The sequence below is a fragment of the Mauremys reevesii genome, linkage group 10, assembly GCF_016161935.1.
Source record: "Mauremys reevesii isolate NIE-2019 linkage group 10, ASM1616193v1, whole genome shotgun sequence".
Classification (NCBI taxonomy): domain Eukaryota; kingdom Metazoa; phylum Chordata; order Testudines; family Geoemydidae; genus Mauremys; species Mauremys reevesii.
Genome location: NC_052632.1, coordinates 69,501,134 through 69,515,923, shown reverse-complemented (window position 1 = coordinate 69,515,923; position 14,790 = coordinate 69,501,134). Strand labels below are relative to the sequence as shown.

General features: G+C 42.0%; 1 protein-coding gene across 4 annotated transcripts; it reads left to right on the top strand.

Annotated features, from left to right (window-relative positions):
* Window positions 1-160: 160 nt before the first annotated feature.
* On the top strand, window positions 161-14,742 carry PDZD9 (PDZ domain containing 9). Of its 4 annotated transcripts, XM_039491498.1 has the most exons (7): window positions 163-198; window positions 2,215-2,296; window positions 3,829-3,944; window positions 4,411-4,467; window positions 6,396-6,572; window positions 8,962-9,154; window positions 14,064-14,742. In XM_039491498.1, the coding sequence occupies exons 3-7, from the start codon at window positions 3,911-3,913 to the stop codon at window positions 14,446-14,448; spliced, it is 846 nt and encodes a 281-aa protein (XP_039347432.1). In that variant the 5' UTR covers window positions 163-198; window positions 2,215-2,296; window positions 3,829-3,910; the 3' UTR covers window positions 14,449-14,742. The 4 variants fall into 4 exon arrangements, with proteins under 4 accessions (XP_039347435.1, XP_039347432.1, XP_039347433.1 ...); XM_039491501.1 differs by lacking the exon at window positions 4,411-4,467 and having other exon boundaries at window positions 161-198; XM_039491499.1 differs by lacking the exons at window positions 163-198; window positions 2,215-2,296 and adding an exon at window positions 2,852-2,945.
* Window positions 14,743-14,790: the final 48 nt, after the last annotated feature.

Below are 14,790 nucleotides of genomic sequence, written 5' to 3'. Positions count from 1 at the left end.
ACGGGGCGGGGATCCCATGAGACTAGACCAGCCTTCTCTAGGGAGGAGGGGGCGGAGCGGATTGTGTAGTGGGCGTGGCTTTTGAAAATGGGCGGGGCGGGTATCAAGCGGGGGGCAGGGCTTCTCCAACGGGTGTGTAGACATGGAGAGGGGGGACGAGGCGTTTCTAACGGGTGTGGGGCAGGGCCCCTCTAAGAGGTGCTGTCAGCCAGCCCATAGGAGCCTGGCTGCCCCCCCCAGTGGTGTAGCACAGGAGGGGCAGGATTATGGGGCCAGAGCCTGGAGAGTCCATTCATGCTGGGGAATGGAGGAGTTTTGGTGTGGGGAGGGCTCTCATTTGGAAGGTGGCATTCTTAGAAGGGGGTTCGTATTTGGGGAGGGAAGAGTCCTTCAGGGTTTTTGGGGGGGCTCTTATTTGTGTGGGGAGACTCCCTGTTTTAGGGGGAGGGTCTCATTTTTGGGTGAGGAGACTCCCTCCTGTTTTGGGAGCAAAGGACTCTCATGCTGAAGGGGCAAATTCCTCCCTTTGGGGGGGGTCTGGGGCCTTGCTGCAGAAATTAAGGCAATGTACCCCATAATCCAGGCCTTCAGGGCAATTTCAAGCCCCAGGGCAGAACAGTTAATGGGCCCCCATGCATGCACAAGCTGCTCCCAGGTGGATGTGATCCACCTGACATTTGGGCTGTGCTGCATCTGTGCTAGCTGGTGCCCAGTGAGCTGCCGGCTGTGCTGCTGGGCACTCTCTTCTGGCACAGCCAGGGTTTCCACATGCCCGCCCAGTAGGGCTGCCAACTGTCTAATTGCACAAACCCAAAGACCCTCGCCCCACACCTGCTCTGCCCCTTCCCTGAGGCCACACCCCTACCCTGCCCCTTCTCACTTCATCCCCCCTCCTTCTGTCGCTCACTCTCCTCTACCCTCACTCACTCTCACCAGACTGGGATAGGGGGTTGGGCTGCAGGAGAAGGTGCAGGCTCTGGGAGGGAGTTTGGGTGTGGAAGGGGGTGAGGGGTCGGGCTCTGGGAGAGAGTTTGGGTGCAGGGTGCAGGAGGGGTTGCAGGAGAGAGTTTGGGTGCAGGAGGGAGTGCGGGGTGTGGGCTCTGGGAGGGAGTTTGGGTGTGGAAGAGGGTGGGCTCTGAGAGAGTTTAGTTGTGAGGTGTGGTCTCTAGGCTGGGACACGGGGTTGGGGTGCAGGAGTAGGGTCAGGAGTTCGGCGCTTACCTCAGGCAGCTCCCGAAAGTGACCGGCAAACCCCTCTGGAAGTGGCTCCTAGGCGGGGGACTTCCGTCTCCGCACGCTGCTGCCTGGCCAATGGGAGCTGCGGAATCAGCGCTCGGGGCGGGAGTAGAACATGGAGACCCCCTGCACTCCCCTCCAGGGGCCATCGGGCCATTCTGCCCGCTTCTGGGAGCGGCATGGAGTGAAGGCGGGCAGGAAGCCTGTCTTAGCCCTGCTGCGCTGCCAGTGGTGGTGGCTGGGGGCCCCCAGGGCCTTTTAAATCACCTGGGCCTCTGGGCAATTGCCCCCTTTGCTCCCCACTGTCGGCAGGCATGTCATAATCCTTTAAACTTGGATGTGGAGATTGGTACCCAATGATCAAAGAATTGGAGGCATCCAAATATGTAAATACCAAGGCACTGTTGCCTGGCTTGCTCCACTGTGCAGTAATGTCCTGAAAGTGTTAAGTACTTCTTAACTGAAGGCAGTGTGGTCTAGGGGGGATTGAGCTTTCATCTACCACAGCTACTGACTCATGAGATAGAAAATCTATATGTCTGTCTACCTATATGACCTCCATTACTGTAGTATGTGAGCACTTCACAACATTAATAGACATCCTCACAACACCCTTATGAAGTAAGAGAAATATTGTCTCTATTTTATGCATGGGGAATCAAAGTGCAGAGAGACTAAAGTAAGTGACTTGCTCAAGTTGTATAGGAATGCTATAGAAAAGTCAGAAATCAAACTCTGATCTGCTGAATCACAGACCAGTGCTTTAAACACACCACCACCCTTTCTCCTGGGTGCTAATTCAAGTTTTGACCACTGTCAAACATTGTGACCTTGGGCAAGTTGCTTAATTTCAAAGAGTTACAGTTGCAAAATAAGGATAAAAATTGGAGCATTGTCAGGATTGATTAATTCATGTTTCTGTAGCACTTTGAAAATGTAAAGTGCTATCAAAGTGCTAATTATTATTATCTGTATTAGTAGGTGTCTGGAAGCAAATCTAATTAACCTTATCTGGAAAACTAATCCAAATACAGTGACTATTGATTACATGCTTTTTCCAGTAAGTAACTCCATCTAAAAGAGAATGCTTGGAACAACTGAGCATTCATCCCACCCTTGGTCCTACTGGTTATCAAAATTATAACTCTGTGCCTTAGTCTTGCTCCCAGTGATGTGAGAATGTTGTACAATTATTGCTATTGTAAATTCTAAAGTCGAGCAGCCCCAAAATCCACAGGTAGCTTTAAAAAATGCTGAAAATACTAGCAATACCCCTTCCTGACAATGCCTATCTTAAAACACCCTCCCAGCTTTACAGAGAAGCCATAATCCTGGCCTATACAAAGTATAGCTGGCATACAAACTCCAAGCAAGTGGTTATCCAGTTGCCTATTATGTTAATCTCTTATGTAACCAGAAAATAATAGAATCACCTGTGGTCAAGTCACTTGCCATATGGGAGGTAGCAAGCAATAACAAAGATACTACTAAAAACACCTAAACAGTGTTCAAAAGCAATAAATTGGGGGCAGGGGTTGTTTGTTTTGTTTTCTGTTGTTTTTTTTCAGACCAGGGTAGGAGGATAGGACCTATCTTCAGCTTCTGTTGAAACACCCTGCTCTGAACAGATATTTAAGAGGGATTGAAAATAATAATGTATTTGTTGAAAAAAAAACCCTGGAATTGTTCCTTCTGAGTAGGAATAGTTGGTATGTGGCAGAGATGGGAGAGCTAAGGATTTAAAATGATGTACTAACAATATGATTCGGCAATCTTTAAGATAAATTGTTTCCCAGTACTGCCTTTTCATAGTTCACAAATTATCATAATGGACAATAATTTTTGAATTGAGGATTACTGAAAGAAGAATACATGCCCAAGAATATGTGGGGATTCAACAATGTGGTACAGAAGTGATACTCTGTGTGGCTCATATGTGCATAAGAGTTTAGGCAGGATTGGAGCTTTAGAAAGAGAGTTTGAACTGCAGCCATTGGCAAAGCTGCTGTGCGAGACTGAAGTAATCCAGCCAATACAGCAATCAGCAACACATACCTAGCCAAACCTAAAACTTCCCCCATATCTGTCACCAAGCAAGGGAATATTGAAAGCTTGAGTCCTGGCCACGGTGTATGTGTGTGTTTACTGCAGGGGTCGGCAACCTTTCAGCAGTGGTGTGCTGAGTCTTCATTTATTCACTCTAATTTAAGGTTTTGGTGCCAGTAATACATTTTAACATTTTAGAAGGTCTCTTTCTATAAGTCTATAATATATAACTAAACTATTGTTGTATGTAAAGTAAATAAGGTTTTTAAAATGTTTAAGCAACTTAATTTAAAATTAAATTAAAATACAGAGCTCCCGGACCGGTGGCCAGGACTCGGGCAGTGTGAGTGCCACTGAAAATCAACTTGTGTACTTCCTTTGGCACACGTGCCATAGGTTGCCTACTCCTGCTGCATGGTGAGGCTTTTCTGGTCTCCCCTAGCTGGGGTCTGTGGGAGACTCAGAACCTGACTGCCCTAGGATTCTAAACAGTTACTGGGTGTTTGAAAACTCCTCCTCACCTGCTGCTCTATTCTTCCCCCACAGGCCACCATGGGGAGGCAGCTGCTTTCAAAGAGACACGCCTGAGACATTTGTCCATTTGATTTTCTCTTATAGTCTAGGATCCATGGAAGGGGCAGAAGCTTCTGATACACCAGCTGGTGAGAATGAAACCAGAATGAGTTTTAATTCCCTCTCAACCTGTTGCCTCCTTTCCTGTTCTCCCATCTTCTCACCATCACCCCAGTACTTCAGGAAAAGCCCCAAACTCTGCATTTGAAGGGGTTCCAAGCTTTGGGCATCCTCTTGTTACCACTATACCCATGACCAGATTACTTGTCTCCTTCCTAGACCTTTGTAACCCCACTTCTCAGCATCCAGAGACACCTCTTCTTTTGGAGGGGTGGACGGTTGAGTAGTTTGATACATATTGCATTCTCATAAAATCTGGAGTGGGATACAGGGCACATGGCCAGAGGAGAGAATGTCACTTCAGGGGAAGAGAGCTGGATATTACTTCATTCAGAAGAGCTGTAGAATTTAGGGTTCACCTTGCAGAGCTTTATGAGAAATGCAGGGGTGCTGCAGGGTAAGGATTGTAAAGTTTCCGATTTTCTCTCCCTACAGAACAAAAAAGAAATCCAGACACTTTCCCTGGAGATTATGGAAATGGACCAATATCAGGTGACGATAGAATCAAGAGCGTGGTCCAAAGCCCACTGGAGTCAATAGGCAGGGATAGCTCAGTAGTTTGAGCATTAGCCTGCCAAACCCAGGGTTGTGAGTTTAATCCTTGAGGAGGCCATTTAGGGATCTGGGGCAAAAATTGGTCCTGCTAGTGAAGGTAGGGGGCTGGACTCAATGACCTTTCAGTATCTCTTCCAGTTCTAGGAGATTGGTATATCTCCCTTTATTACCTAATGGGCAGGTCTTTCCATTCATTTCAATGGGCTTTGGCTCAGGCCCTCTCTTATTTTATGCTTTTATTGTTCCTGTCATGTGCTGCAGGGTAATCTAGTGTAGTGAATACAGAGCCAGAAATCAGGAAACTTGGATTCTAATCCTCATTATAGTACAGACTTTCTATGTGATTTGGATTGTGAGTTCAATCCTTGAGGGGGTCATTTAGGGATCTGGGGCAAAAATCTGTCTGGGAATTGGTCCTGCTTTGAGCAGGGAGTTGGACTAGATGACCTCCTGAGGTCCCTTCCAACCCTAATATTCTATGATTTTGAGCAAATCATTTAGGGTATGTTTACACTAGCCGGGAGCATGTCTCCCTGCGTGAGTAGACAGACATGAGCTAGTTCTGCTTGAAATAGTGCACTAAAATTGCAGTGTGGACATTGTGGCATGGGTGGCGGCACAGATTAGCCACCTGAGCTCGGAGCTAGGTGGACTCATACTTGGAGAGCTAGCCTGTGCCACAACGTCGACATTAATTTTAGTGTATTCGTTCGTGCGGAGCTAATGTGAGTCTGTCTGCCCAGGCTGGGAAGTACTCTCCCAGCTGAGGTGTAGACATACCCTTCAGGCCTGATCACAAGCCCACTGAAGTCAATGAATAGACTCCTATTGACTTCAGTGGATTTTAAATTATGCCTTTAATCTTTCTGTGCTTTACCCTCCTCCATCTATAAAATGGTGGTAATCCTTAGGTACTTTCATAAAATGCTTTGAAATCATTGGAGAGAAAGTGCTGTGTGAGTTTAAAGTAGGAGTAGTATTTCTGCCACACTGTCATAGCAGCCCAAAGTTTACATCTTCTTAAAACAGGGTACTCCAGATAAATCAGCTTTAACACAAGAAAGCTTGTTTTAATATACTTTTGCTGCAATCTCATCATTTTCTGGGCTTTTGGTCCAGAGGCAAGCTGAAGGTTGGAGGATTCATTTTGTGATCTTCATTATATTTGCTGCTGGAGTCAAGTTAGAATGAGCTGTCCTTTATTGTGTACTATTTATATTACACATTTTAATGGATAGTGAATGCCCAGAATCTAGCTCCTAAAGAAATGAAATACATTTGCCAAGCACCAGTCCCTTCCTTCATGCAAGCAGTAGTGTGTAAAACCCATCTGCTGGAAATTTGGATATGAATCTTATCCAAAAATATTGACACAGGAAATTAATTTTCTCATATGAATTTAAAGCTTTCTTGAAAGCTCTAACAGTTGGTGGCCTCGCTAGGCTGTCATTTCTCTACCTTGTTCTCTTCTTTCCCTGAATGCATACAGCCATTTAAAATTAATCTAAAGTAATATACAATGTAAGCAATATTTGTTTGTTTTGCTCAATACAGTGTGTGAACTTTTAGAAACAGGCTTCTGAGTGTGTTGAGAAAGCGCTATTTTAGAAATATTTCTTTTTAGATCATTTATGGAATACACAGCATAACTTTTACATAGGTGTGTTTTCTGGCACCAATTCAGCAGCCCATCCCTATTCTGAAAGGCACTTAAGCATATGTTGAACTTTAAGCATGTGAGACTTAAGTGCTTTGCTGATGGAATGGATTTAAATGCTTTGCTGAATTAGGGCTTGTGATGGTGGAGTAAGAAAATCACAATATCATCATTTCAAGTATTAAAATGTCCCTCTCACTTTTCAAAGGGCAGTTTCCAGCACTGGAAAAGATCTCTGAACATACTTTGAGTGCTACATTAAAGACCAATATTAAGATGGGAGAACAAGGATTAGGTCTTATAGTAATTCAGAATGGACCATATCTTCAGATGACAAGTCTTGTTGAGAAAGGCTCTGCAGCTAAGAATGGAAGACTCAAACCAGGTAAAAAAAATACCACAACCCTAATCTTCAGAATTTCATAGCTGTGTTCCATTCCAGAGTTTATACTTTGTTGTCCTACTTTTGACCTCATTTATGCTGATGTAAATCAGGAGTAATATTGCTTAAATCAGTGGAATTACAGTGGCATAGAACTGGTACAAGCAATACGAGAGTCAGGCTCAATGTCACAGAAATATCCAACTGATAAATGAAGCCAGTCCAGTTTTATATTAAAATTCCTATTGTCTTAAAATTGGCTGATAGAGGTGACTATTTCCTTATTAGATTAAGAAAAAAGCATATCTAAATTGCACACACTTTTATATATATAATATAAACGGGATTGGAATAATGTGTTATGCATCTTACTTTAGGTATTCAAGACCAAAACAAATTGCTTACTCGTGTTTCATACTAATATTTCATAGTTGCACTGTAATGTGCAGTTTTCTTACACTCAATCTATAAACATGTTTTACTATAAAATAATTAATATAAAGAAATCTGAAGGGATTAAAGAACAAAAAAGAATCACTCAAAGCCCAGCTTAGGTTGTCATAAAAATTAACAATGGAAAAGACGTGTAGTAGGTCATTTGTTTCCTCTAGACTAGGTTATCCATACTTTCTTTGGCAGAAGAGGGTGGATTGCCTAGCGGTTTAGCGAACAAAATTGGATGTTTCGGCATAGTCACCTTTTTCCCCTCTTACTGCCCTGATGTCTTGAGGATAGTAAGAGAACCAGGGTGCAGCAAATGAGCAAATGTTAGTAACCTCACTACTGCAGCTGAACTTGGCAGCCTCCAGTTCTCCTGGTCCTTATGCCTTGCGAACTTCTTTCGATAGTTTACTTTATTATTATTCCTGGTTCTTGGACCCCAATAACTGAAGTTCATGAAGAGAGGTCCTCTGCTGAAATGGGGATTTTTTTTTTTAAAGGTAGACCCTCTCCTATTCTAATGAACATTTGCTTGTGCACAGGAATGGAAAAATGATACTTCACTATAAAAGGGTTCTACTGTAGATAAAATTTCTCGTTTCTGGACAGTGGATGCGCTTTCACAGCTGACAGCTTTTACCAAATAATTGTTCTTCATTTTGTCAGAAGTCTTGACATAAAACTTTCAAAACAATAAATTCATGTCTGCATAAATTAGGATTGTCATCATATGCTGCCTCTTGGAACAAATGTAATAGTTCTTTGGTCATCTGAGTAATAGCCTGATTATAGTTAACATTTCACTAAAGTGAAAATATCTTAGGACAGTTTGACAAAAGGAGAATAAGGGTACTGTTTAATCAGGGGTATCAAATTCATGCAGCCATTTTAAATTATGGTCTGTGAACAGAAGATTTACAGTAACTCCTCGCTTAATGTTGTAGTTACATTCCTGAAAAATGCTAGTTTAAGTGAAACGATGTTAAGCTAATCCAATTTCCCGATAAGAATTAATGTAAATAGGGAGGTTTAGGTTCCAGGGAAATTTTTTTTGCCAGATAAAAGACTATATATATACATATACACACACAGAGTATAAGTTTTAAACAAACAATTTAATATTGTACACAGCAATGATGATTGTGAAGCTTGGTTGAGGTGGTGGAATATTTCCCAGGAAATGCCTTACTGCTAAATGATGAACTAGCACTTGGCTGAGCCCTCAAGGGTTAACACATTGTTGTTAATGTAGCCTCACACTCTACAAGGCAACACGAATGGAGGGAGGGGAGAAAGCATGGCAGAGAGAGACAGAGATGCACACCGTGTATGTGAGAGAGATGCACATTTCGCCTTTAAGTACGCTGTCCCCACTTTAAGTACACTGCCTTTTTAAGTAGATCAGCAAGTTGAGAAGCAGCTGCTGCCAGCAAGCTCCCTCCGTCCTGAGCCCTGTTGTGTCCCCCCACTGCTCTGTGGAGATGGGGTAAAGGAGCGGGGACTAGGGGGACACCCTGACATTAGCACCCCTCTTGTCCCCCCATCTGTACAGCAAGCAGGAAGCTCCCGGGAGCAGCTCCAAGGCAAAGGGCAGGAGCAGCACACCACCGTGGGGGGAGGGACAGCTGAACTGCCTCGCAATTGATAACCTGCTGGGTGGCTGCTGCACAGGAAACTTAGGGAAGCGGGGGGAGAGGGGCTGCCGGTCCACACTGGTTCCAAGCCCCTACCAGCTAGCTCCAACGGGCTGCTCTTTCTGCAAGCAGTGGACAAAGCAGGCAGCTGCCAAACACCGTTATAAGGGAGCATTGTACAACTTTTACACGAGCATGTTCTCTAATTGCTCAGCAACGTAACAATGAAACAACGTTAACCGGGATGACTAAGTGAGGAGTTACTGTATAGAGTTGGGATTTTTATACTGAATACTCTTGAATTTTTCCCCTGGCAGGTGATATTTTGATTAAAATTGGACACGCTAACGTTTTAGGATGGACACTGCGAGAGCTTTGGCAACTTTTGCACAATATTCCCATAGGAACAGTTCTACAGATCAGGGTTTACAGAGATTTTGTTGAAGTACCTCAGCACTGGCAAAATGCACTTGAATTAGTTCCTGAAGTAAAGCCTCCTGTGAAGACAGAGTAAGAAACAAATGCTATTTTCAATGGGTTTTTTTCACAATATATAGTTTAGTTATACTAGTCTACTGAGCAAGACAGGGCAATGATGTGGTAGCATTCTGGTTTTAATTTAATTACTAATCAAGTATAAAAGGTAGAGTTCTTTTAAAAATGTACTTCTTTCCAATGTAATCGTCTCCTACTCTTAGAAATATCTTGAACAGTGGGCGCCATGGCGCCCGCGGTGGCATCTTAATGTGCCCACGTCCTGGCCCCCGGGAGAGCACCCGCCGAAATGCCGCTGAATTTCAGCAGCATTTCGGCGGGGACGCCTCTCGATGACAAAGCTTGTCGCCGACAAGTGACGTCATCGAGAGCATCGCCCCCGAATTTCAGCGGGGACACTTCTCGCTGATGCCGCTTGCCGTCGACAAGTGACATCATCGAGAGGTGTCGCTCCTGAATTTCGGCGAGGACGCCTCCTGATGACGTTGCTTGTCACCAGCAAGCGGCATCATCAAGAGGCATCGCCGCCGAAATGCTGCCGAAATTCGGTGGCATTTCGGGGGGGTGCTACACTGCCGCAGTGGTCCTTCGGCTGGCACCCGCCAGCCAAAAAGATTGGGGACCACTGATCTTGAAGGAAGTGCAGCTACCTAGAAACATACCTACCTGGAAAAGCCAACAGGTCTTCCAGTGTTTGTTGCCTATACATTGTTCAAAAGTACTAAGATAAAACACCAAATTTCAATTTCAGACTTTTCCCATACTCAAAGGGCAACTGTCATTGGGAGAGCACCTCATCTTGCATAAGCTGGCATAGCTTCCTTGACTTAAATGCAGCTATGCCTATTTACAGCAGTTGAGGACCTGATGTTACCAAAATGCCGGTAACCAGAGACCTGTAAACAGATAAACAGTTCAATGGCTCACTAGTCATTCAACCATATTAACAATGAGGCCATGGCTTACTATGTTTAGTCCTCATGACCTCTTAATTGACCTTTCTAGAAATGTTTATATAGCTGTGTAGTATTATTCTCAGTTTCTGTAAAGACAAGTATTGAGGCCTTTTTTAAAAAAAGGTCAAATTCTCATCTCCTAAAAATAAGCTTCACAACAAGTAATAATTGATGCTAGGTGGGACACTAGGGTGAAAAAGTTTTTCTAAGGCCGATGGACAGATGTTCTAGTAAGGAAGGAAGACTAAAGCTCAGGAACAGGAAAGAAGATGAGGGAGTTACAGTGGAGAAGGTAGCTGGGAATGGGAAATTCAAAAGCATCTGATTAGGGCACAAGAGTGATAATGAAGGAGGAAGTTCAGGCAATAAGAATAGGAAGGGGGCTGGCTGGAAAGCTAGTTCTTTAAACATATATATCAACTAGGGATGTTGATTAATCACAGTTAACTCACGTGATTAACTAAAAAAAATTAACTGCACTGTTAAACAATAGCGTATCAATTGAAATTTATTAAATATTTTTGGATGTTTTTCTACATTTTCAAATATATTGATTTCTATTACAAGACAGAATATAAAGTGTACACTGTTCACACGATATTTTTTATTACAAATAGTTGCACTGTAAAAATAAGCAAAACAATAGTATTTTTCAATTCACCTCATAGAAGTACTGTAGTGCAATCTCTTTATTGTGAAAATATAACTTACAAATGTAGATTTTTTTTTTTTAAGAACTGGAAGGGACCTCGAGAGGTCATCTAACCCAGTCCCCTATATTTAAGGCAGGACTAAGTATTATCTAGACCATCCCTGACAGGTGTTTGTCCAACCTGCTCTTAAAATCCACAATGATGATTTCACACCCTCCCTAGGCAATTTATTCCCATGCTTAACCACTCTGACAGTTAGGAAGTTTTTCCTAACGTCCAACCTAAACCACCTTTGCTGCAATTTGAGCCCATTGCTTCTTGTCCTATGCACAGAAGTTAACAATTTTTTCCCCTCCTCCTTGTAACAACCTTTTATGTACTTGAAAGCTATGTCATGTCCCCTTTGTCTTCTCTTATCCAGTCTAAACCCAATTTTTTCAATCTTCCCTCATAGGTCATGTTTTCTAGACCTTTAATCATTTTTGTTGCTCTTCTCTGAACTTTCTCCAATTTGTCCACATCTTTTCTGAAATGTGGCACCCAGAACTGGACACAATACTCCAGTTGAGGCCTAATCAGTGTGGAGTAGAGCAGAAGAATTACTTCTCATTTCTTGCTTACAATACTCCTGCTAATACATCCCAGAATGATATTTGCTTTTTTTGCAACAGTGTTACACTGTTGACTCATATTTAGCTTGTGATCCACTATGACCCCCAGCTCCCTTTCTGCAGTACTCCTTCCTAGGCAGTCACTTCCTATTTTGTATGTGTGCAACTGATTGGTCCTTTCTAAGTGGAGTATTTTGCATTTGTCCTTACTGAATTTCATCCTATTTACTTCAGACCATTTCTCCAGTTTGTCCAGATCATTTTGAATTTTAATCCTATTTTCCAAAGCACTTGCCAACGCCTCTTAGTTTGGTGTCATCCACAAACTTTATAAGTGTACTCTCTATGCCATTATCTAAATGATCAAAGATATTGAACAGAACCCGACCCAAAACCAGTCCCTGCAGGACCCTACTCGTTATGCCCTTCCAGCATGACTGTGAACCACTGATAACTACTATCTGGGAATGATTTTCCAACCAGTTATACACCCAGGTACCTTACAGTAGCTCCATCGAGGTTGTATTTCCCTAAGTTTGTTTATGAGGTCATGCAAGACAGTATCAAAAGCCTTACTAAAGTCAAGATATACCACATCTACTGCTTCCTCCCTATCCACAAGGCTTGTTACTCTGTCAAAGAAAGCTATCAGGTTGATTTGATGCAATTTGTTCTTGACAAATCCATGCTGACTATTATTTACCACCTTATCTTCTAGGTTTTTGCAAATTGATTGGTTATTTGCTCCATTATCTTTCCGGGTACAGAAGTTAAGCTGACTGGTCTGTAGTTCCCCAGGTTGTCCTTCTTTCTCTTTTTATAGATGGGCACTATGTTTGCCCTTTTTCAGTCTTCTGGAGTGTCTCCTGTCTTCTATGACTTTTCAAAGAAAATTACTAATGGCTCATATCTCCTCAGTCAGCTCCTTGAGTATTCTAGGATACATTTCATCAGACCCTGGTGATTTGAAGACATCTAACTTGTCTTAAGTAATTTTTGACTTGTTCTTTCCCTATTTTAGGCTCTGATCCTACCTCATTTTCATTGGCATTCACTATGTTAAATGCCCACTCACCACCAACCTTCTTGGTGAAAACTGAAACAAAGAAGTCATTAAGCACCTCTCCCATTACCACATTCTGCTATTATCTTGCCCCTCTCATTGAGTAATGGGCCTACTCTGTCCTTTTTATTACATAACCACACTCAAAAACAATGTAAAACTTCAGAGCCTACAAGTCCACTCAGTCCTACTTGTTCAGCCAATTGCTAAGACAAACAAGTTTGTTTACATTTACAGGAGATAATGCTGCCCGCTTCTTATTTACAATGTCACCAGAAACTGAGAACAGGCATTCACATGACACTTTTGTAGTTGGCCTTGCAAGGTGTTTATGTGTCTGATATGCTAAACATTTGTATGCCTCTTCATGCTTCGGCCACCATTCCAGAGGACATGCTTCCATGCTGATGATATTCATTTAAAAAAAAGAGTGTTAATTAAATTTGTGACTGAACTCCTTTGGGGAGAATTGTAGGTCTCCTGCTCTATTTTATCTGCATTCTGCCATATATTTCATGTTATAACAGTCTCGGATGATGACCCAGCACATGTTCATTTTAAGAACACTTTCACAGCAGATTTGCCAAAATGCAAAGAATGTACCAATGTGAGATTTCTAAAAATAACTACAGTATTCGACCCCATGTTTCAGTATCTGAAGTGCCGTCCAAAATCTGAGAGGGATGAGATGTGGAGCATGCTTTCAGAAGTCTTAAAAGAGCAACACTCCAATGTGGAAGAAACTACAGAACTCGAACCACCAAAAAAGAAAATTAACCTTCTGCTGGTGGCATCTGACTCAGATGATGAAAATGAACATGCATCAGTCCGCTCTGCTATGGATTGTTATTGAGCAGAACTTGTCATCAGCATGGATGCATGTCCTCTGGAACGGTGGTTGAAGCCTGAAGGGACATATGAATCTTTATCACACCTGGCATGTAAATATCTTGCGACATCGGCTACAAACAGCGCCATGTGAATGTCTTTTCTCACTTTCCTTGTAAACAAGAAATGGGCAGCATTATCTCCTGCAAATTGTAACTAAACTTGTTTGTTTGAGTGATTAGCTGAACAAGAAGTAGGACTGAGTGGACTTGTAAGCTCTAAAGTTTTACTATGTTTTATTTTTGAATGCAGTTATTTTTTGTACATAATTCTACACTTGTAAGTTCAACTTTCATGATAAAGAGATTGCACTACAGTACTTATATTAAGTGAATTTTAACAGTGCAAATATTTGTAAAAATATATAAAGTGAGTACTGTACACTTTGTAGTCTGTGTTGTAATTGAAATCAATGTATTTTAAAATGTAGAAAGCATCCAAAAAATTTAAATAAGTGGTATTCTATTGTTTAATTGTGTGATTAAACAGATCAATCACTTGACAGCCCTAGTTGCAACTAACTCAGTAAGTCAAATTCTTTAGTATTCTGAATGAACAGAGCAAGGATAGCTTTGTTTTTATTTTACTGAAAGATACTTAAATTGACATTCCTCTTTGTTGTTTAAAACCCAGATGTTGTCGGATTATGTTAAATCCAAACAGAAGAATAAACACAAAAAATGCACAAATCAAATTTCAATTTTGTAAAGTAAAGAATTTGTAATTAAAGCTATAACTGTTGTACGTTTTTAGCATTTCAAGTAAAGACAGTGAGACAAAAGACGACACGTGGACAAGTAGTGATGATTATGAAGACGTAGACTCGGACAGAAGTTTTAGATACAAAACTACACAATCATTTTGTTATGATTCTACCAAAGAATTGCCATCAATATCAAAAACGTGGCATGCATTTAAAAGAAAAACACACACATTTACTGTAGGTGCTGACATTGGATGTGATATTATAATTCATAAAGATTTTGATGCATGGTATAGTTCTGACTTTGCTACTGATGGCATTAGATCTCCTTCATACTGGACTATGGAAACACACGACAGCGAATCATCATCATCATCCTCTTCCTCTATATCAGATGCATTTTGGCTTGAAGAGTTTGCCAGTATTTTGGAATAACTGAATGGTCACATCCAATTTTAAACCTTCAGAAATTGGATTTTTCTGAAGCACTTCATCAGCTGAAGGTTCACTTTCAAAATATTGATTTTGAAATTAGCTAAATTGAAGATTTAGCATAGCATGCCTTGACTGCCTAGGATATTTGGAAATCTAGATTCTAGGATGATAGCTGCTATCCAAAGCCACACTTCCAGATCTTAAGAAAAAACCTGCTAAAATCTCCATCAATCCTACCTGTGAAGGGAACATTAAACATGCTGCTTCGGTGAGTCCAGTGATCAAGGTACAGCAGGCAAGTGGTAGAGCTGCAGTATATTGCTTTCAGCTTTTAAAGGTAAG